General features: G+C 30.8%; 2 protein-coding genes and 1 pseudogene across 5 annotated transcripts; 2 read left to right on the top strand and 1 right to left on the bottom strand.

Moving 5' to 3' along the window:
* The first annotated feature begins 178 nt into the window (after positions 1-178).
* Positions 179-1,015, top strand: LOC123919994. The gene is made up of 2 exons (XM_045972063.1): positions 179-457; positions 582-1,015. The coding sequence occupies exons 1-2, from the start codon at positions 372-374 to the stop codon at positions 763-765; spliced, it is 270 nt and encodes an 89-aa protein (XP_045828019.1). The 5' UTR covers positions 179-371; the 3' UTR covers positions 766-1,015.
* A 12,673-nt stretch (positions 1,016-13,688) lies between these two features.
* On the bottom strand, positions 13,689-18,142 carry LOC123919992 (pentatricopeptide repeat-containing protein At2g27800, mitochondrial-like). Of its 4 annotated transcripts, none has more exons than XM_045972060.1 (5): positions 17,676-18,142; positions 16,889-16,969; positions 16,665-16,776; positions 14,744-16,030; positions 13,689-14,146 (listed from the first exon to the last, which is right to left on the bottom strand). In XM_045972060.1, exons 4-5 carry the CDS (start codon positions 15,969-15,971, stop codon positions 14,112-14,114), a joined length of 1,263 nt encoding a protein of 420 aa, XP_045828016.1. In that variant the 5' UTR covers positions 15,972-16,030; positions 16,665-16,776; positions 16,889-16,969; positions 17,676-18,142; the 3' UTR covers positions 13,689-14,111. The 4 variants fall into 4 exon arrangements, with proteins under 4 accessions (XP_045828016.1, XP_045828015.1, XP_045828017.1 ...); XM_045972059.1 differs by having other exon boundaries at positions 16,665-16,707; positions 17,676-18,140; XM_045972061.1 differs by having other exon boundaries at positions 14,744-16,776.
* A 2,247-nt stretch (positions 18,143-20,389) lies between these two features.
* LOC123922204 lies at positions 20,390-21,793 on the top strand (annotated as a pseudogene).
* The last annotated feature ends 252 nt before the right edge of the window (positions 21,794-22,045 follow it).

Genomic DNA, 22,045 nt, shown 5'->3' with positions numbered 1-22,045 from the left:
TTTTTACCTACCCGTAATGAGTATTTTTTGCGGATACCCACTGGGTATGAGTCAAATTGTCATCCCTAAATATAATTAACTTTATAAATATTCTAAAAATCCTAAAATCTTTCGTACTTTAAACTGGTCACCATTTCCTGGCTCTAAATTCATTAGTATACAACTTGTGATATTAGCACTTGCCAAAATTACTGCATGATAACTTGACTTTATCCCCCCCTTTTGCCGTAAATGCTGAGTGGATAAGACAAAAGATACTTCACGCAAATGCTGAATAAATGAAAAAACTTTACAATCTCTTTTTCATCCTTTATTTTATTCATAGTACCATTCTTTTTTCATTTACCTAAAAAAATCCAAAACAAACCAAAATGCAGAACATGTTTAACCTTCGTGTTACTCATGGTGTTCCTCTCTGTCTCTCAGGAATCACCAACCCTCTTGCTCTTTCCAAAGAGTAATTTAATTAATTTTTGATCTATGAATATCTCACTATAGCTTGTTTATTTAATTAATTAACAATTATTATTATTATTATATCTTTCTATAATTTTGATTATGTCTGTATTTGGTGGTTGTAGGATGGAAGATCATGACCGTAGAAGAAAAGCTATGAGAAAGCAAAGATCAGTGCATGCAAATCAAGAAAAGGGTACTCAAAGAAACAATGATGATTTTGTGGTTGATGATCAGGAAGATCTGAATGAAATCTTGCATCAATTATCTAGTACTTATCTCACAGGTTTATCAGCAAAAGCTGCTTAATTAGATTAATCACTTTCATTTTCTGGATTATGTTGTTGGTGTAGATTTTTATTTAATGTTATTTATTATTACTATGTTGTTTTTGTATGATGTAAAAACATCTCTTAAATTATCACCTTTCCTTTGTTCTTTGATCCATTTTCTGAATTGTTTATATATAGTGAACACTCCTATACAAATTTTTGGTTTTTTTTTTTTGTTGGTTATGTATTCATCAGCCAATCATTTAATGTTATATTAATTTTTCATATATTTAAATTTTCTAAATAAAATTAAATTTTGAATTAATTAAATTTTTTACGAAAGATAAGTCCTTCATGTGGTGGTTGTATCTCCCTATATTGATAAATGAGTCTTATACTATGTTTGGATGTCAAAAGATAGGGAAGAGAGAAATAGTGAAGAGAGAAATAAGAGATAAGAGAGATAGAAGAGAAATTGGATAGAAATTTTATATGGTTTGGATGAATAGAAAAGTGAGAAGAGAGAAATTAATAAAAATGAGAAAATAACAAATTTACCCTTTTCTACAAGAAAATAAATTAGTTGAATGAGGGTATTATTGTAAAATTGTTTATTTCACTTCTTGTCACACAAATCTCTCCTAATATGGAGAGATTTATTTTTGGCAGTTATTAACCATTATATTTCTCTCTTTCCTTATTTCTCTCCTCATCCAAACCATAGAAATAGTTAATTTTTTTGCTATCTCTCTCTTTCTTATTTCTCTCTTTTGTAAATCTACCTAAACAAACACAGTGTTAGAGACACCCGATTATTATGAAGTTTGTTTCACCTTTTCTTCGGGGTAAGATCTAGTCATTTACACACTTTTTTCCTTTGTTTATTTTATAATTATTAATTCATTTTATTTTATATTAATATTCTTGTGAAAACCTATCATGTTGGTTATTCGGTCAGAAAGTAGAATTTTAGAGAGAAAATATTTATATAAATCATAAATATTTAGTCAGTTTATTTAATTGCAGTTACATAAAAATAAATATATTTTAAAAATATATATTATTTAATTATTTTCTCATTTTACCTTTTTATCAAATACATGTGTGAATGTTTACCGGTAATTTTGATAAACAAGCGCTAATTTTAAATTAATTATTTGCAGGATCAACTAGTAAACTCCATGACATATTTTGTGCGGTATTTCCCCCAAAAAATTTGAATATTCATCATTGTTCATGAATTTGAATGCAATAAATGAAGTTTGATTTTTTAATTCGACAGCGTCGGATGAATTTAATTAAAAAGTAAAAGCATGTTTTAAAGTAAATGTATTCGATTAAAAGAACACTTCAAAGTAAAAGTGTAGAGTAAATGATAAAGGCTTAAAAAGAGACACATTCGACTTAAAGCAACAGAAAGTAATATCGTACATAAAATTGGAGATAAATACAAGTAAACATCAATGTAAACCACTTGAAAAGGAAAAGAATGATTGCATTCGACTAGAATAACAAAAAGGAAATGGTACACAGAATCGTACATTGGCCTTGTGAGACTCTTTTCTCCAGTTAACATGGATAGTTCGAGTTTTTTAAGGAATTTTGTGAATGATTTTGTGACCCTGAAATCGTATACATAACTCCTATTTATAGTATACTAGAAATAACTGTAAAAATCATAATAGATTGTTCGACGTGTGTCTTGCTAAGTGTCCCATATGCACACGTGTATTCGACGATCTTATCTTGTTGTTTAGCAAATGCTTTGAAATTTGTCGAGTCGAATCGAGTCTTGCAATCCTGAAATATTCTAAGTCCACAAATCATGTCGAAAGGCATGCATGTTGATTCTTGTAACTTAGTTAAATTTAACTAAGTGTCATCTTTCGACTTCGACTAGTAGGACTTTCTTCTTAGTCGAACCTAGTACATTCAAAATCCATAGTAACAGTGAGATCAAATAAAAATAGGAAAATGTTAAATGGTGTCCAGAGACATTAGTTAAGCATACTAATAAGGAATTTTTATCTTAAAACTTATGTATTTAATACTTTAAAAATATAAAAAATTATCTTTCTAGCCTTAACTTTATCTTTAATTTCCTTTTTAATATATTTAACAAATACCTCAGATACACTTTTTAGAATGACCCATAAAAATAACCAAATTTTTGTGATAGTGTAACACTTCCTCATTTTAGAGCTCAAGGCTCATAAGCTAGGTGGTTTTTTATTAATTTTTTTTGACAAACACACTTAATTTATTTCATTCATCAAATAGTTTTCAATACAACGAGGAATCGACTCAAAAATACAGCGACTAGACATAAAATAAGTCGTTATCGCTAAAGAATGAGCAATCATATTCGCTTGTTGTTTGACAAACTTGACCAAAAAATTTGGATTCGACAAAAGTAATGACTTAATCTGAGAAATCAATATACTAAATTCAAATATTCCTATTTGTCTGAGATAGCATCAACTACAATTTTTGAGTCACTTTAAAAATGCCATGAGATAAAATATTATTAATTCTATTCAACGAAAAGTTATATACTAACGAGAAACTATTGTATCTAGTGTGTATGTACTCCTATGTTTTTTTTTTTGACAAACATGTACTCCTATGTTTATGTTTCATTTTATTTTATCTTTTTATGCACAGGCCTTCTTTTGGTAACATGTACTGCTGTACAGTGTACCACTAGCAATATGTGTGGAGAGCAATGATAACTAAACACAAACTAACAAATGTTCAAGTGATTGACGACCTTGGTAAGGAGGACCACGGTTCGATTTTTCATAACTGCGATCGAGATGAAATTGAAAAATAGAACTAACCTCGAACCAGATTAAACTTGTGGTGAAAGCACAACAAAAAATCAAAAACCAACGAACATGGTAACAACTCCGTAATTGGTGTCTGATGTTGGATTTGAATGTTTGAAAATCATCATGTCCCTTCATAATTGGTGTGTCAACTATGGTGTTCTTTAAATTAAAGGTTTTTTCTAAACTATTCATTTATAATTTGAAGATATTTATCCATCAACTAATGAGAACCTACCACATAAATGGGTTTGCATGTGAAATAAAAGTTTGTTGCAAGTTAGTTGTGAATACTACATATAAATCTACTTATGTGGTTTGTTCTTATTAATTGATAGGTAAATACCTCTAAATTATAAAATAATAGAGTTGGCCACACCTTAATTAAATAATAACCAAATTCACTTTTTATACTACTTAAGAAAATTTAGTCCCTATATAATGAATCATAGATTAATTTATTTATTTTTGTAAAAATGTCAAAAACTATGTAGATACTATGGTCGAAACAAACTATGTAGATAATTTTTATGGTCAAAATAAAAATTTTATTTTTATAACGTCTGCTACTCAATTTATGTAGATAATTTATTTTTTGTATACTAATGTAGGGTGTTTTTTCTCAAAAATTTTCATTTTTATAATATCTGCTACTTAATTGGCATAAGAGTAAAAATGGAAACTCATAGGACGCGCGAGAACTGATAAGATGGCAAAATAATATCTCAAAAGTAAAATGTCCAAGTGATCGAATATGGGTATATGTCAAAAGAGTTGTTAGACTACTTATTTTTTTAGTTCTAGAAGAAATTATAAGACACCTAAAATTTATGAAAATAATTAAGAGGTCTCAATAAATTATATCATGAAGAAAAAATGTAATAAAACATTGAATTGGTCCAAGTTAGTATGTGGTCAGGGGTTTGATTTTTGGCTCATGTGTATGGAGAAAATTCGGTTGAATGAGAGAACCCACCTTGTGTTCCTCACGGATTCCCCGACGAAGATTATCGTTAACGGCGGTGGAAACTTCGTATCAATATCATGGTAACCAACAAAAAAAAAACCGAAATAGTGCAATATTAATAATATTTTTAAGGATAAATTGCACTTTTGACCTCCTAATTTTTATAAACTTGCGATTTTGACCCTTTAATTTTCAAAATAGCACTTTTTGCCTCATAACTTTTGCCCTTTTTGTAAAATGATAACCCACCACTGATTTTGACCAAGTCAGCTCACATCTCACATCATCATGTCTTGCCACGTGGAGATTAATGACTCACATGTCACGTCAACATGGCGTGTCATATATACCGATGTGGCATGTGAGTCATTGCAAACATGGCAAGACATGCTGATATGGCATGTGGATCACTGGTCACATGTGAGTTGACTTGATCAGACACCAAAATCGCAAGTTTATGAAATTTAGGAGGCCAAAAATGTAATTTAACCTATTTTTAAATAATTATAACATTATATGTAACATATAATTTGTTACTAAAAATTATTATAAATAAGACATTTATAATAAGAATACAATAGTTTGCATTGAAAGTGTGTCTAATAGTGCATGCTAAGTATAACTCACAAGTAGAATATTTGCCTATAAAGTAACTCAAAATAATCAATTTTATTAATCAACAAATTAACCTCAAGTCATGAGCAATTAGGGTACAATTTCATGAAAATTTTCCCTTCCGCCTTTATAATTATACAAACCATTTAATATTCCAATTTTACCCTTTCTTTTTCACCCTTTCGGACCACACGTGAATTCACCCCACGTGACAGTGTTTGCTACAAATTTTAGACCTGTAGTGACATGTTTAGTCTATCACTACAAGTCACATTTCTTGAAACTTAAGTGTAAGACCGAAATTTTGAAAAATGATTTTCTGTGAGGAACATTGAACTGGATTTCTTCTACTTAAATAAAAGAACGTAAATTTTAAAAAAAAAAATTCCAGTAAGAAACACTAAACCGAACTAGTTTTAAAATCATTTTTGATATAGGTCAGAACGAGCTCAATACTCTATCTACAAATTTTGGCTTAAATAAAGTAAAAACATTTGTTGGTCCAGATCTAAAAACATTCAAAGTTGAATTTTTTTTTTGTCATGTAGTTTAGTGGTTAGAAATTATATCTTAAAGGTGAATAAGTAGACTTTCCAAGATTCGAGCCTCGACTCCTACATATAGAATGCAGTATCCCTAACAACTAAAATTCACGGGGCCAAGTAGAAGTTTGTTTTAATCCGTCATATTCATCCTATATATGCCTTATGATTTTAGGATCTTAATTAATTATTTAATGGGATACACATACACACACTAATTATGCTAATGGTAATGGTAGTCCAATATTTTTTGACACTTTTTTTCTTAGCGTTAGTTGTAAGCAATATATTTTTCTGAAAATATAGGAAATTGGTTTTAAAATCCAAATATTTTAAATTTATTTTGGGCGTTATGTGTTTTCATAATTTAAATATTTTTATTTTCTTTTAAGCGTTAATGGAGAAGATGTAATATAGAATAATAAACTAAAACACATGATAAGTCTAAAAAATGTATTGAAATCATGAAAATGTATAGAAGGAAGAGTGAAGAAATTAAATGACTCATTAGAAAATTAAATAACTAGAAGCACATATTTCTCATTTATTTATGATGATTATTGTTTTTTTTTTGTACATATGATGATTATTGTTTTACAATATGAAGTACATACTTGATTTGAGAAATAATTAAATAATAATCTGTCTGCCCGGTGCATTGATACGAATAGTTAAGTTTCAATAATTTTATTTAGAGTTCGTTTGATTGAAACGAAAGAAAGTGGAAAGGAAGGATAACACAAAAATCGAATACTGAACTTGGACTAAAATTTAGTTTAAATTCATTCTTCAGTTTTCGTGTTTTTCTTCCTTCTCCCTTTCTTTCCTTCAAATTAAACGGATGGCAGACACGATAGAATCCTACTAACGATGAGGAATAGGAGCCGGATCAACAGTTTTAGCATCATCATGAGTTGGGAGTACAGGAGGAGTTGGTTTACAGAATGGAGGTTCTACACAACAGGGAGGAATTATACAGTAATCAGGATTCCCACCATCATTAAAAACTAGAAACACAACAAACAATGTATTAGAATTTATAAATACATATGAAAAAAAAAAAATGTATGTATACCTTTTCTTGCACCCTCAATAGTGCTGCTATGTCCAAGAAAAAGCATAACAACTAAGAACATTACATAAGCAAACTTTGCCATTCTTTTAGAGATTTAATTTAACACTTAATATTTCTTTGTTGCAATATTATGATATGAAACCACGATCCAATTTATAGAGATGAGATTTACTTAACACTTAATATTTCTATGTTGAAATATGGAATTCATTCCAACTTGTTTAAGTTGCGTACCACAATTGAGAGTTACCACTTCAATTAATTTAATGACTTATGTAAATATTTAGTAAAGTATTGTTCATATGTCTTTTTTCATGGAAGGTTCAATACATCAAAAGGAGGATGGTGATTTATTATTCCCAACCTACAATCTCCACTGGTGGGGATTTAAGTGTGAGAATTGATTTTAGGTATTTTGTTCATCATTGGATAATTAAAAAATACTCTCGACAAATGCAAGTATATGCTTATAGTTATATGGATGTATATAAAAATCAAATCCATATTTTAATAAAATAGAAAACCCATTAAATTAAATTGAGTCTATAGTCGATTCTCTGCGTACACAAAAATCAAGACTAGTTTATCTTTATTGGATACTAGGGGTAAACCCGTGCGTTGCACGGGTTCGATTAAAATACGTAATTAAAAATAATAATTGTAATAAGTATAATCACACATTCGATTAAAATACATTGTTAAATACTTTTTACGATATGATTATATTCAATATTATATATGTGTAAAAAACAAAAAAGTTGTTCAAAATTAAAATAATTTTTATTGAAATGATGCATCATATTTTATTTTAATTGTGTCATCGTATAAAATCTTAGTTTTCATTATATGAGTTGCAATATTAGTCACAAATCACTTTGCTTTTTTATTTTTAATGTATTCCTTATTTATTTATTTTCAATAAGAGTTGGAGGTCATACATACTTATACTTGGTGAAAATATTGCTCATGAGTAATGTTGAACTAAGAAGTATGGTGATTTTGACATTTTTTATCACGTGATCTCGTATTCTGAAAATTACCTATCAAATAGCAACATTACTGCTTACTCCCTTCTATACAATTTAAGATGCCAAATAACTTATCTACTTACCTCCCTCTCGTTCTCTTGAAGTTTCTTATCAATTATTCACTTGGTGAAATTTTATCCCGATTTTATTAGTCTCGATTTTTTTTGTCTATTGTTTGTTTTTTTTTCCATGAGGTTTTTCTCCGCTCATTTTGCTTTTAATTTTTTTATTTAATAATTTTTATTTGGATTTTCAATTTAATTTAGTAATGCTTATTAGAATGCAGTACTATTTTTTATAGAGGATTTGCTATTTTCTTTCATTTTATGGGTTTGATTAAAACACACATTTAAAATATTTTTTATCAATAAAAATAATAATTATGATAAGTATAATCATATATAATTAAATGATTGTTAATATTTTAAATATAGTAACATGGTTATATCTAGTATAAATCTATATTAAAAATAAGAAGGTTATTTAAAAAAAAAGATTTTGTTTAATATTAACCTACATAGTAGATTTGTTTATATTAAAGACAATTAATATAATTTTTAGTGAATATCTGTTAATATTCATAAGTTTGAAGAGGTGCATTATATTTTATTCTAATAGTGTAATAGTATGAGAACTTAATTTTCTTTTTATGCATCGTGGAAGTATAGTAGTCGCAACTTGTTTTGCTTTCTTACTTTTTTTTTTCTTACCGTTGCTTTTTTACTTTTGTATGTTAGAGGTAGTCATGTTTATCTTGTGCTGATATATTGACTTTGTTGAGCTGAGCTTTATTTATTATTAAAATTTATTCTATATTTTTTTTTTATCATTTTTTTTCACTTGTGCAATTTTTCAACTACTTTTTTCCTATACTATTAATAAAAAAATGTAAACAATTGATATTTTAATAAAATAAAAATAGTTTGTAACTTACGACTTTTCATTGACCTTTCATCAATTTGAACCTTTTATTATTTTTATAAATAAATAAATAAAAATATTTTTTTGACTAAATTTGTTATTCTATAAATGAAATTAAATAGAAAAAGGAGTGTTGATTAACTAATTTGTGGAATGAGTGATGGATAAATTTGATTATGCTTGCTTTAACATAATCAAAATTTTTGGGGACGACTCTTGAGTTCCGTGTTAAATAGAGATGTTGCTAGCAATGAATAAAAAAAAGTAAAGATTAGTCATATATTTAATAAAAATTACAGTAATAATATATAACAATTATGTAAAAAAAAAAATTGAATGGGACTATACATATAAAACTAAATTAAAAATTATACTTGACTTGCACCAATACATACACCATTTTCCAATCACCAACATATCATTCTTCATAACACTGGTAACGATTGAAAAACATGAAATTGCAATGAATATTAGTGTTAATGGGGAGGTTGTCCATAAAATCATATGTCTTCATCTATGTGTTCATATATAAAAACAACAAATATGTAAACTTAAAAACACAATAGATAAAAAGTTGGTAAAAGGTGATCTACTTACTTGTTAACATTGTTTTGAGTGTAGCTGATAAGTTAGGAAATTATTCAAGGGATTGACAAAACTCACCTAAGTTCTCCTTCAAATCTTCCTCACATTCCGAACATGAACAATCAATCATGTTTTCCCTTCATGACATTAAAGAATAAATGAATATAAAGTAACAAAAGAACAAAAGAATGTACAATAATTAAGTTTACTATAAAAGACAAATGAACAAAGGTATATTGAAAAAATGTCTACATATCTTGCTGAGATTGCTATCAATAGTAGACATAGTGTACAACTTGAAGATGTATATGATCTCATGAGTACCATTGCAAGTGTCAAATGTATAGAACAAATATGAAAAAAAATGTGATAAGTGGTGGTTATAAAGGTTAGAGTGAAACTGAAAATTAAGCAATATTTCTTTTATTACTCTATGTTGGTTACATTTGCAAGAAGCTCTAAGGTTAAGGAAGTGTAATGGTGGAAAATACTTAATGGTATGATTATGATAGTGGAAAATTATAAATAATATAAAAACATGTTTTGTGCAATTCATTCTTATGAAAAATTTAATTAAATTAAATATTTATAAGTGGAGCTTTTTTTTTATCAAATAATTGAAGTTTTCTTAGAGGTGCCACATCATCACAATGCTTGCTTATGAGCAACTCAACCTTCCTTTTACTAGTAAAAGATATGAATGAATAAGCTGATGGGTGTGCAGTTCATAATTTGGGAGTAAAGAAACAATATTTTTTTATTGATCTTTCATTATGTGTTGCGTTAACGCCAATGGAGCAGGAAAACAATGAGATTTAGTGTTAAACTATATGAATGAACAATATTTGATGTCTGGTATCAATGAATCCTAACTCTTTTAAATTAATTCCTAGAGTTGAATATTTCAAATCAAACCATTTTTGTCATGGATTTTACATTATTAGCCAAAACTCAAAACACTACTTTAAATGGTCTATATGATATTCCATTTTTGTAGCTTCATAGGGTTTTTTCTCTCTCTTTTTCCAAGTATTAAGCTTTTTTTTGGACTAATTTCCAAGTATTAAGCTAACAGTGTCTAACAATAAGATTTAAATATATATGACTTTAAAACTAGTTTCATGTTTAAGTAAAAAAAAAAAAAACTAAATTGCACTTTTGGTCCCCTAAATTATAGAAGGTTGCGATTTTGTCCCCCTATATTTTAAAATAGCACTTATGACCCCCTAACTTTACCCCTTTTGCAAAAGGTCAATTTTGACCAAGTCAACATTGATGTGGCAAGTCACTTAGGTGACTCAGCTGCCACATCAATTTTTTTCCATCTAATAATTAAAAAAAAAATTTAAAACAAATGAGAGGAAGAAGTCACATGAAATCATCCCTCGCTTTCACACTATATTTGCATTCCGTAGTACCAGTAGCATCACACTATATTTTCATTTATTTTTTTTGGAACAGGAATTTGATTGATAATAATAGGCATAAGAGATGCCTAGATGATATAGTTACAATTGATAATCACCCTAACAACAACAGAACACCACACAGCAAGGTTTAAGCAGGATCAAATCCATTTCCTAAAGCAATAAAACTAGCAATCAAGTCTCCAATACCAAAACACGACACTAGGTTGCAGGCTACATATATCAGTAAGACTCCAACACAAATACAATAGTCAAAAGCGAAAAATCATTACTCAATTGCTACCTCCTACTCCCTCCGTCCCAAATTGAATGAGTCAGTTGACTCTGACACGTATTTCAATCCATAACTTTGACGATTAATATCTTTAATTGTATAATAGTAAAAATTATAAAAAAGTTGATATTTTAAAAATACTCATCGAGACGAATCCAACATCTTATATGCTAATATTTATTTTTACTTATTAGTAGAAAAACATGATCAAAACAATATGTGTGAACAGTATATAACGGTCAACTGGCTCATTCAATTTGGGACGGGGGGAGTATTAAAATGTCACTAAAATATCAATCTAAGACCCAATTGGATCTGCTTCAAACAAAAAAAAAAAACCCAATTGGATCAAGTAGAATACGAAAAGGGTTGGATTAAGGTTTTCTTTTTTTACGGAATGCAAATATAGTGTGAAAGTGGAGATGAACTTCTTCCTCTCTTTTTAATTTTTTTTTATATTTTTTTTTAATTATTAGATGGAAAAACAGTGATGTGGCAGCTGAGTCACTTAAGTGACTTGCCACATCATCGTTGACTTTGTCAAAATTGACCTTTTACAAAAGGGGTAAAGTTAGAGGTAGGGGTGTACGTGGGCCGGATTGGGTTGGGTTTGGTCAAAACCAAAACCCAAACCACATATGGTACTCCGGGTTGGGTTTAGTAAAATAACCACCCGTTATAACATTGGGTCGGGTTGGATAAATCCACTAATTTCCGGGTTGGATTGGGTTGGGTTGTGGGTTACCCAAATTATTTTTCTATTTTTTTTTATTAAATATCTAAATATTGAATCATCATATTTTCTCATAAAAAATAACTCAATCAATGTATCTTCTTAAAAAATAGGGTAACTTTTTTTTCACTATAAAAAATAATCACCCATTTTTTTGTGTAAATCTACTAATTTACGGGCTGTATAGCGTGTTATCCAAATAATTTTGTTGCTTTTTTTAATATCAAATGACTAAACCATGAATCACTATATTTGTTTATGAAAATTATTCGAAACATAAGGGGCCAAAATCACAACTTTCTGAAACTTAGGGGGCCAAAAGTGCAATTTAGCCTAAAAAAAAGTGCAACTTGCACACTAGAAATAATTATTATAACTACAGATGTGGAAAATAAAAACTAAATCCTGCAAACAATTAATAAGTTGTTACTAATTTTCATTAAACTTGTACAAACACCATTTTTGTTTCTAAGGGTATCATTTGTATTCAACTACATAAATTAATCTCTTTGAAAATCTAAAACACATTTAAGAATTATCTTTCCTAAATGGTAATTATTCATATGCACGAGACAATGACTGAGCTCGTGGGGTGGCGATATGATCAAGGCACGAGACAATTTAGCGTACAAACACCACGTACAAACACAAAAAGTAACAACTAACTAACATGGAGTATAATGTCTTGAGAGTAATGTTTCAGACTTACCCTTCTACTGAATGACCTCGGTGTCTATTTATTGATAGTAGGAGTGGCCAAAATAACTGTTGAAGCGAACCGAACCGCCGAACTGTACTGAACTGAACCGAAAATAACTGAATACCGTTGTAGAAGTTCACGAAACGAACCAATATTTGAAGCACAGTTCTCTACTGAACTGTGAGAACCGAACTGGAAAAAAAAAATCATAAACACAAACCCAAAATAAGTAAATCACAGTTTAGTTCTCTTCTCAAACAATTAACAAGCATCTGATATGATGATCACTTGTTCAGCAAAGAGTCTTCATGAACCGCCATCATCAAGCTTTAGAACTATATATCCATGAATTCACGCCGTAAGTTCAAAACTAGTTCTCGGTACTGTGTAGTTGAAGGCTCAAAGATGGAAAGTGAAGGCCCAACTTTGAAGGCTCAAAGACCTGAATTCACTACACAGTACCTAATTTCTGGACCAAAAATAAAAATTGAGGTACCTAATTTAAATTTATAGAACGGTTATGAGTCTTATGACAGTTCAATTCCTATGCTCCCAGAAATAATGTGGATATTTTTAATTTTCCACTATTTTCGGTTTCGCAGTTTTCAAGTCTACATTGGTTCAATTTTTCAGTTTTGGTTCGGTTTGGTTTGGAAGTACTGAACCGGTTCACTTAACTGTTATAACAGTTCAGTTCGGTTCGTGCCAAATTATTGACAGTTCAGTTCAGTTATATAGAACTGTTGTGACAGTTCGGTCCGATTCGGTTTGGTTCAGTTTTCTCTGTGAACCGAACCATGAACAGTCCTAATTGATAGGATAGGAGCCAAAGCACAGGTTAAACGTTCAGCCAGTCTAGAAGCACCATCCTAGTGAATGAACTTGAACTTTCGCTTTCACCAGCTGTACATGGCCGACACCATCATTTCCTTGCAAGAAGGGTAGGGCTAGACTTTTTCCTGATGTGGCACAGAACGTAAATTAAGAACCATCCTGCAGTTTCCATTGAAAGCTCATTGCAAGACCATTCTCCATCCTGGTTATGAATCACAAACAGGGACATGGGCACTGAATACGGCATTGACATTGACACAGTAACATTGATAATAATTTGAAAAGAAAAAAAAAAACACGATGTAACCACATATGTCGGTGTCATGTTAAAATTGGACACCAACACACATTAGAGTTAGACACCAAACACATCTTCAATCTGAAGTGTTGGTGAAATATACCCTGGCCAAGAAGGATGCAACTTTCAAGCATTATGGAAGGAATTTCTATCAAGGTTGATAACCAATCTAGTTTTAGACGGCAGAGAATGCAAGGCAGAGATATCTTATCTTATACAACCCTGTCTAACCATTATTCTGGAAATTACACTACCACCAAAAGCATATTGCAAAGTCAATTGTCTATATTGATCAAGAAGCAGTAACTTCTTCAAGAATTTTAGTAGGATCCAATTTCAAGCCATAACAAATCTGATCATCCAGGTTCATTACAATGAGCTCACACACAACTATGTTCAGGTTTTGCAGTTGAAAGAATGGATCCATACTCGATTCAAGTTTTCAACCTTGAAGTCAGCTACATTTCTCAGAAGGGCCCTTTCTTTGGATTCTAAGATCTGACAAACTCTGCACCTTATGAATTATGAGGACTTTGTGCCAAACAGATCCAATAGTTTACCAAGATTTTCCGGGTGGAATTAAAGCTGGACCTGAAATATACATAGATACAATAGTTGTAATTTTTCAAGCTGGACCTGAAATATACATAGATACAACAATCGTAATTTATCAGAGACATTCCATGTCTCACCTAAAGAAAATAGTAATAATGAAAGGAAAACAAATTTCTCTATCAATATTTTACGACTGTATGATGGCATAATATGTTGAAACTTGAAAATACTGTATCAGGTTATAAACCCCATGTTAGTCACACAAATCCCTTGTTTAGGACATGCATTTTCTACCCTGCTTGAATAAACAACTTAATAGCTTATAGCATAAGTGTTTATTTCTATAACAAAAGATAAAATAAAGTCAAACTGTTTTCATTTAAACTATAAGCTATTTTCATAAGCTATCCTAGAGACTTTATGTTAATAAGCTGAAAACAACTTATGGACATGTCATAAGTTGTTTCCATAAGTTCTCTAACAGTCTGACAAGTGCTTATGTCAGTAGATAAGCTCAAATAAACAAATGACAGGCCACACAATAACATTGAGAAACTTGACACATAACATGCAAGAAGCCAAGAACTATAGTAAAAACTAATTATACTGGTAAAAGATCTATGATTAGAGCACCTGAATCAATTCTGTTTTCTGAATTCCCATAATCATCTTCAAGCACGTGCAGAAGCTTCCTGTAAGTATGGCCATCTACAAGGTCCTTTTCTTGCAACTCCTGCAAAAACTTCATGGCCTCTTCAACTCTTCCTCGTCTACATATCTCATCCAATACAGTCCTATATGTAATAAAATCAACTGATCTTTGCTTTTCAGTCATCTCCCATAGAAAATTTACTGCCTCCTCAACTTCTCCGACGAGTGCCAAAGAACTGACAAGCGAATTATAAGTTTTACTATTCGGGACAAAACCTTTAGTCTTCATTTCATGATACAATTCTTTGGCATTCTCTGTTCTTCCTTTGGCACACAACCCATGAATCAAGTAATCATAAGTTAAAGAATTGGGTTGGCAATCATAAACCACACCCATCTGATGAAATATCCTTAACGCATCATTAACATGAAGAGAAAGCACGTAACCTTTTATCATAGAATTTAATGAAAAAACATCAGGTTCTATCCCATCATTAACCATTTGCTTAAATAGACCTCTCATAGTTTCCATATACACAAGGTTTATATCCGTGTTGTATCCTTTACTCAAAAGTGCGCCAAAAAGAATATTATATGTTCTAATCGAAGGCCTAAAACTGAAATTTGGATTTCTACTACTCTTCATATGCTTAAACACAACAACAGCTCTAGTCAACTTCCGCGCCTCAGTGAAATAATATATGATCATATTAAACAACGCCTCGGACCCAATAGATGGAACCGCAAGCAATTGGTTCACAATATCATCCATTTCTTGGTACATTTTTGCATCACCGAGCTTCTTTACAGTAACATGAAAAGTGGACACATCGTGTCGAAACCTAGGCTGGTGAGACGCCCAATGAAAAAGTTCTAAACAAACCAACGGGTCACGTTGATTAGCAATAACATTGCATAATTCTTCAGGAGTGAACCTAGGGAGAAGTTGAGACTGTGCAAATTGAAACTTTGCTTGGTCAAGAATAGGTTTGTTGGCTTTCAAAAACCGATTTCGAGCTCTTCTTCTATAAGACCTTGAAGGAGCTTTAGTTGAATGATAATGAGAATTTATGCAAATAAGTGGAATCAAAACAGAAAATTGAGAATTTTCCCCAAATAGCTTAGGAAATTTCTTCTGCAAACATAGGTTTTCATTTGAGGTGAAGTGGGTACTACAATATTTGAAGCAATTTCTACCAAAAGATAACATTTTTGTGTAGTGAGCAATGAAACTGGTTCTTTTTGTTCTGAGTCACGACGATTCACAACCTATGTAAAAATAACCTAAATTAAATTGAAATTTAATGTGGAAAAAACAATAAGTGAGAAGGGTACATTAACATTGGAAATCACAAAATTAACTAGATGCACAATGCAATAAATGCTATATGTTCGAATATAACCAATATTATGGACCAAATACAATAACTTTTGCTGACCCATATGTCTCTTATATAAAGAACTGGATGTAGTATTAGACTACGGCAATCAAGAAAAAAAAAATAAGAGAGAACGGCGAAATAAATGAAATTTGGGCACAAACAGCTGCCCGGATGAAAGCAAACAGCTTGAATTTAACTGTTCAACAAGGAGGATTTACCGTTGGGTGAGAGAAAAAAATTAGGGCCATGTCCTAAGATTCCATCAAAGTGAACCGAAGACAAATACAACAATAACTATAACTATAATTACTATTTCAATGGGATATTGGAAGAGATATATAAAACATTGCAAATATAGCCAACTTAGTAAATGTTCCATGACATCTACATTTTACATATGCATTTATTGTTGAAACTTCCAATGCTTAGTTATTATCATCACAACCCAAACACAAAAGCATAGTATAGCAGCATAAAGATAGAATTAGACCCTGAAGGTTTGAATTTGTGTATAAGTTTACCTTGTTCATCTGAAATAATGGACAATATCCTATCGACAAGGTCCTACAGAAGACAGAGCACTGGCATTATCATATCATCCAAAAACTCCAAGACATCATATTAACTTCAGGACTAGAAAGGAAACAACACATTAACTTGAAACTGAAGTTACTAGCATTCAAGTTTCGTAGAAAAGGGCAAACAAATAACAATGGCAGATTTGGTAGTAGTTTAATTGTCTCACCTGCTTCTTTCCCTGCTTTGAAAGTCCTAACTGAGTCAGCACATCTTTGAGCTCTTTTATACGAAAATATGTCAATTTTTCCTATAAGAGATGTCGGGCGCACAATAGCATACCCAATTATTAATATATCAGTGCATAAAAACTCAACGCCAACATAAACACTAATATTCACAAGATTAAGAAGAGCAAGAAGTCCCATAAGCGACAGTTTGCAGAAGTAATGGAACTAAAACTCACGTGAAAATACACAATAACTATTAATTTATATTTCATTTCGATTCCCTAATAGCACCTTAAAAACCATCCAACTACGAAATCACATCATCCACCAAGTGTCCAATACATAAACAAAAACTATAATTAATGTAAAAACAGTGATTAAATTAAAAAAATCAAAAGATAAAATACACAAGCCGAACACCTTAATACAATGCTTCCGCATTAACTAAAACTAAATCAAACTTGTCCAACTCCAACCAATAAAAACTGCATATATACTACTTTTCCGCACACACAAAAAAAAAAAAAAAAAAAAATCCTCCACTCTCCATCTAAATTCAACTTCAAAAACAAAAAATTCCAGTGCTTATTAACCTCTAAACATCACATATCACTCATTTTCTAAATCAACATTGAGTAAACTAAAATTACAACGCGGCATGCAAAATCAACCAAAATCAACAAATTCATAATCATAATCATAATCATAAGCAAAAAGTAATAATATTATATGATAATGAAATTGAAGCATAAATATATACATAAGCAGAAATCAAATCATATATACCTTAACACCAGCTACCAAATCCATATCCTCAAACCTAATAATTGAGCAGAAAGTGAATCAAGAAAAATCTAGAGCAAAGCTAAACGCATAGTTGTGGCACCGTTCTGATGAAATTGAAATAAAAAAAAATGAAAATGAATCGAATTAAGTAACAGAAAATTGAGAGATCAAAGTAGAATGAATCGAATTGATGAAGGAGAATTGAGAATTGGGTGGTGGCGATTAGGGTTTGGAATCACGGCAGAGAGAGAGAGAGAGAGGGGTGGGTGGGTGGATTGCGTGTGTTATGGTTGTTTTTGACCAAAGAGACCCAAAAAAACTCAGAAACCAATCTCGCTCCACTTACAAAGTTCGGACCTATCCACGATTATTCATTACGGTTAAGTTTACGGCAACACGTCCGGGTTGGGTTCCGGTGTGCTCAGCCTCAGCCTGGTGCAGCAAAAAACACACGCCTTTCTCATTTCTTTTTCATTTTTCTATTTTTATTTTATTAATAAAAAGCACACATTACTACTTTTTATTTATTTGGTCAAGACTATTTTGTTTTTTTATTTTGACTAGTACTTTACTATTTTTTTTAGTCTAATATATATATATATATATATATATATATATATATATATATATATATAAATAAAATGACCAATATAAATTAATTTAAGTGGTAAGAATTTTGATCTCGTTAATCATATAATTAGGGGTTCGATGCATTTGATTAAGGTGAGAAAACTCACCTCGTATGTCTTACATGTTCACCAACAAAAATTAATTTCAATAATATTTCGGTAAACCAATAAAAAAGAGGTACTAGACACAGAACTAATAAATAACTATTTTTCTTAGTAGTAATCGACTAGTCTCAAAAATAACACAAGTTGGTCATTTTTTATTTTTGCTGTCTATTAGTGTAATAGCTAGTTTTGCATTGCTCACTATAAAGTGTGAAAAAAAATACATGGTTGAAAACCCTCTAATAATATTTTTAGTAGCTACTACTAACTAAGTATCACAAGTTAATTTAATATGTTTTTTTTTTTGACAGAAATTTAATTTTTTTTTTTATAGAGTTTAATTGATATACATCGATGGTGTAAAATAGTTTTGCACAATCGTCCAATAAACAAACATTATTTTGTCATATCATATCAAAAAAGTGGGGTGGAGTTGAGTGATGTGGCGGAAAACATAGTTAGTATTGGTTGACAATGTAAAATTATTTTACACCGTCAGTGCATATCAATTAAATCTTTTTTATAATGTGGAAAATATGTCCGAATTCAAAGTTAATCTTAAGATTCAAATAATATTTCCCGTAAAGATATTAATTGAGTGTGAATTTGAAACCTTTTGGATTTATGGCGAAAGTTACAATTTTAATAAGGAGGAATAAGTATATGTTATAAACTTTATGTTCTTTTTTCTTACAATAAATTTTATGTTCTTTATAATTTTAAAAGCAAAACTTATGTTATTTTTTTAGATGATTTTTTGAATGGTTCTTAACTTAGAGCTCATGATTTGAAGAAACCAGGAATAGAGGTGGGAACAGGTCAGGCCGGTCTATCAGGCCTTAAGGCCTAGGCTATGTAGGCCTGACCAGACCAACTTATTTTTTTAAATAGAGCAGGTCTCAAGACTTTTTTATAAGCCTATTTAGCTAAGTAGGCTACGCCGCAGGCCATTTAAAAAGCTTTTTAGCCTACTAGGCCGGCCTATTTAAGTTAATATGAATAATATTTTTACTATTATTATTATTATTATTATTATTATTATTTATATATTATAATTTGTATTTTGATTAAATTATAAAGTTTAAGTTTATTAATTCACATTAGTTTTTCACATATATAAATTTATTATTATTAACTAGAATTGAAATATGATAACATATATAGTCAAAGTCTCTGAAATATCATGTTAAATATCAAAAGGACATTGATTTATTATTTCATAAGTATATTTAAAAATAAATTTAATTATTTATTTAAATATGTTCATGTTAAATAGGCTTTTAAACAGGCTAACAGATCACATTAGGCTTTCAAAAGGCCAGAGTCAGGCCTAAAATATAAGCCTATGAAAGGCCACAGGTCAGACTCAGACCTTCAAAATTTTGACAGACAGACTCAGGCTTGACAAAGCCTAGCTCGGCCTGGCCTATTCTCACCTCTAACCAGGAATAGTTAGATTCAATATCAACCCACTTGAGTTGATCTTGTGGTATTGGCTTTGAGACCTGTGAGTGTGTTTCTCCTTAGGGCCCGTTTGGTGCGTTGGATAGGGAGACAGGATAGTACAATAATGTCGATTAATAATAAATTTATATATGTGAAAGTATACGGGGTTGAATGAAAAGTAGGGACTATAAACATTGATTGATGAAACTTCAGGACTAAAAAGTATTAAATTGAAAACAAACTTCATAGACCAAAACGAAAATTCTGAGAAACTATAGGGACCAAAAACATATTTAACCTTAAAAAAAAAATACAATAAGACTTTGAAATGTCAAGATACAACATCATTGAAATGTGAGTGTCCATTTAAGGTGAGGAATTACTTTTCGAGTTGTGGTGTATAAAACTTACTATTGTGCATGGAGAACACAACTAGAGGATTGCTCAATTGTTTCAAGTCATAAATTTCCGTAACATCTCAAACAGGAGGAGAATGAATTGGTTCATGATATGATAATCCCGAGAAATATTTTGATGACTTTGAAAAGTAAAAGTGTTTGCAACGTAACTACTACTACCTCTCAACGTTACCTCGATGAGCTTATGTAAGCCTTTGGTTATTTTTCATAAGATAAAAACATTAGAATTTGCTTAGTCAATGGCTTTGCATTTGCAGCTTTTTCCTTGTTTTCCATTTTATTTGTTTCATTTCAAAATTAACAGAAATGAATTCATATGTGTATTTTTCTCCTCAATTATTTCAGATTTGATTACTTCATTATTACCATGTAAGTATTGATTTTGAACTTTGACTGCTGTAGGCAGCCTCAACGATAACATGTGGGATGATGGGAACTCTCTAGGACCTAAGGAGGTGCACAAATATTTAACTCGGGTGATGTATAATAGGCGTAACAAGTTCAACCCTTTGTGGAACTCCCTTGTACTTGGAGGCGTGAAGAATGGTCAAAAATACCTCGGCACGGTAGACCTTTGCCTTTCTTTTTATTTTGTTCAACAATGAGTAGTCTGCAAGTTTGTTTGGTTGTTGTACTTATGAATCTTATCTAGGTTAACATGATTGGAATAAATTTTGAAGACGATCACATAGCTACTGGGCTAGGAAATCATCTTGCAAGGCCGATTCTTCGTGATGAGTGGCATGAAAATTTGACCTTTGAGGAAGGTGTCAAGTTACTGGAAAAATGCATGCGTGTGCTTTTATACCGTGATAGGTCTGCTGTCAACAAGATACGGGTTATACTATTTTTCCCTTTTCTTCTTGCATCCATCTTACTTAAAATAAATGTGTAGCTAAGTCTTTAAAAAACTGCAAGGGAGCATATCCCATATGTTGCTTGTTCGAAATATGCACTCTATTTTGGTCTAAATTAACAAACAAAAAAGAATCGGAATATCATCATATGAGAGTAGATTAACATTTCACAAAGTTGTAGTATTCTCAAAACATTGTCCTAAATTTACAACTGTAAGGTCACAATTTCATTCATCTTGTTCATTTCTTTTACTTTTGTTTAAGTACAGTACTACAGTCTTGGTGGTGCCAAGGCACTAAATTTTTAGGTACTTAGTAGTATTTATGTCAATGTGTCAGTGTCCGTGTCGTGTCTGGTGTCCGTTTCTGTGTCCGTGCTTCATAGGGCGTGTGGTTCCTACCATGTATGCATAACATCTAGATCATGATGATTTTTCTTTCTTATAAATAAATTGTTGGATTTTTAATTGAAGTGAGTGGATTATTTCTTATTTATTGAGATTTTCACATTTAGTGAATCTATCTATAATGTTGAATTTATAGATAGCTAAAATGACCGACGAAGGCGCAGCGTAACTATGTTCCCGCCATTCTCATTAACAACATACTGGGAGTTCTCTGCTTTCAGGAATCCCAGAGTTGGTGCTAAAGGTTTATGGTAGCTGTTTGGATATGAAATCAAATGAAATTGAAATTTTCATTTGCGTTGCAATATGTCATACCCCAATTTTTGACCTAAGATCCCACCTCATATTCTCATGCATCATTAATAAAAAAAAATAATAAAATACAAGATATGTTGTTGTGCTTGCCTCTTTGTTAAGACATGGTTTTGAATCAAGAAAGTCAAGAAAAGGTTCCAAAAATCAAAGACTAGGGTTTTGAAATTTTTCTAAGTATAGAAAATTTCATGT

Source organism: Trifolium pratense, linkage group LG4, assembly GCF_020283565.1.
Source record: "Trifolium pratense cultivar HEN17-A07 linkage group LG4, ARS_RC_1.1, whole genome shotgun sequence".
Taxonomy (NCBI): domain Eukaryota; kingdom Viridiplantae; phylum Streptophyta; class Magnoliopsida; order Fabales; family Fabaceae; genus Trifolium; species Trifolium pratense.
Note: the sequence above shows the minus strand (reverse complement) of the source record. Positions and strands in the feature narration are given on the sequence as shown.

Coding starts and splice junctions, on each gene's coding strand:
- LOC123919994 (XM_045972063.1), top strand. CDS start 372: ATGCAGAACATGTTTAACCTTCGTGTTACTCATGGTGTTCCTCTCTGT. Junction 458..581: donor CCTCTTGCTCTTTCCAAAGA/GTAATTTAATTA, acceptor TGGTGGTTGTAG/GATGGAAGATCATGACCGTA.
- LOC123919992 (XM_045972061.1), bottom strand. CDS start 15,971: ATGTTATCTTTTGGTAGAAATTGCTTCAAATATTGTAGTACCCACTTC. Junction 14,147..14,743: donor AGAAAACAGAATTGATTCAG/GTGCTCTAATCA, acceptor TGTATATTTCAG/GTCCAGCTTTAATTCCACCC.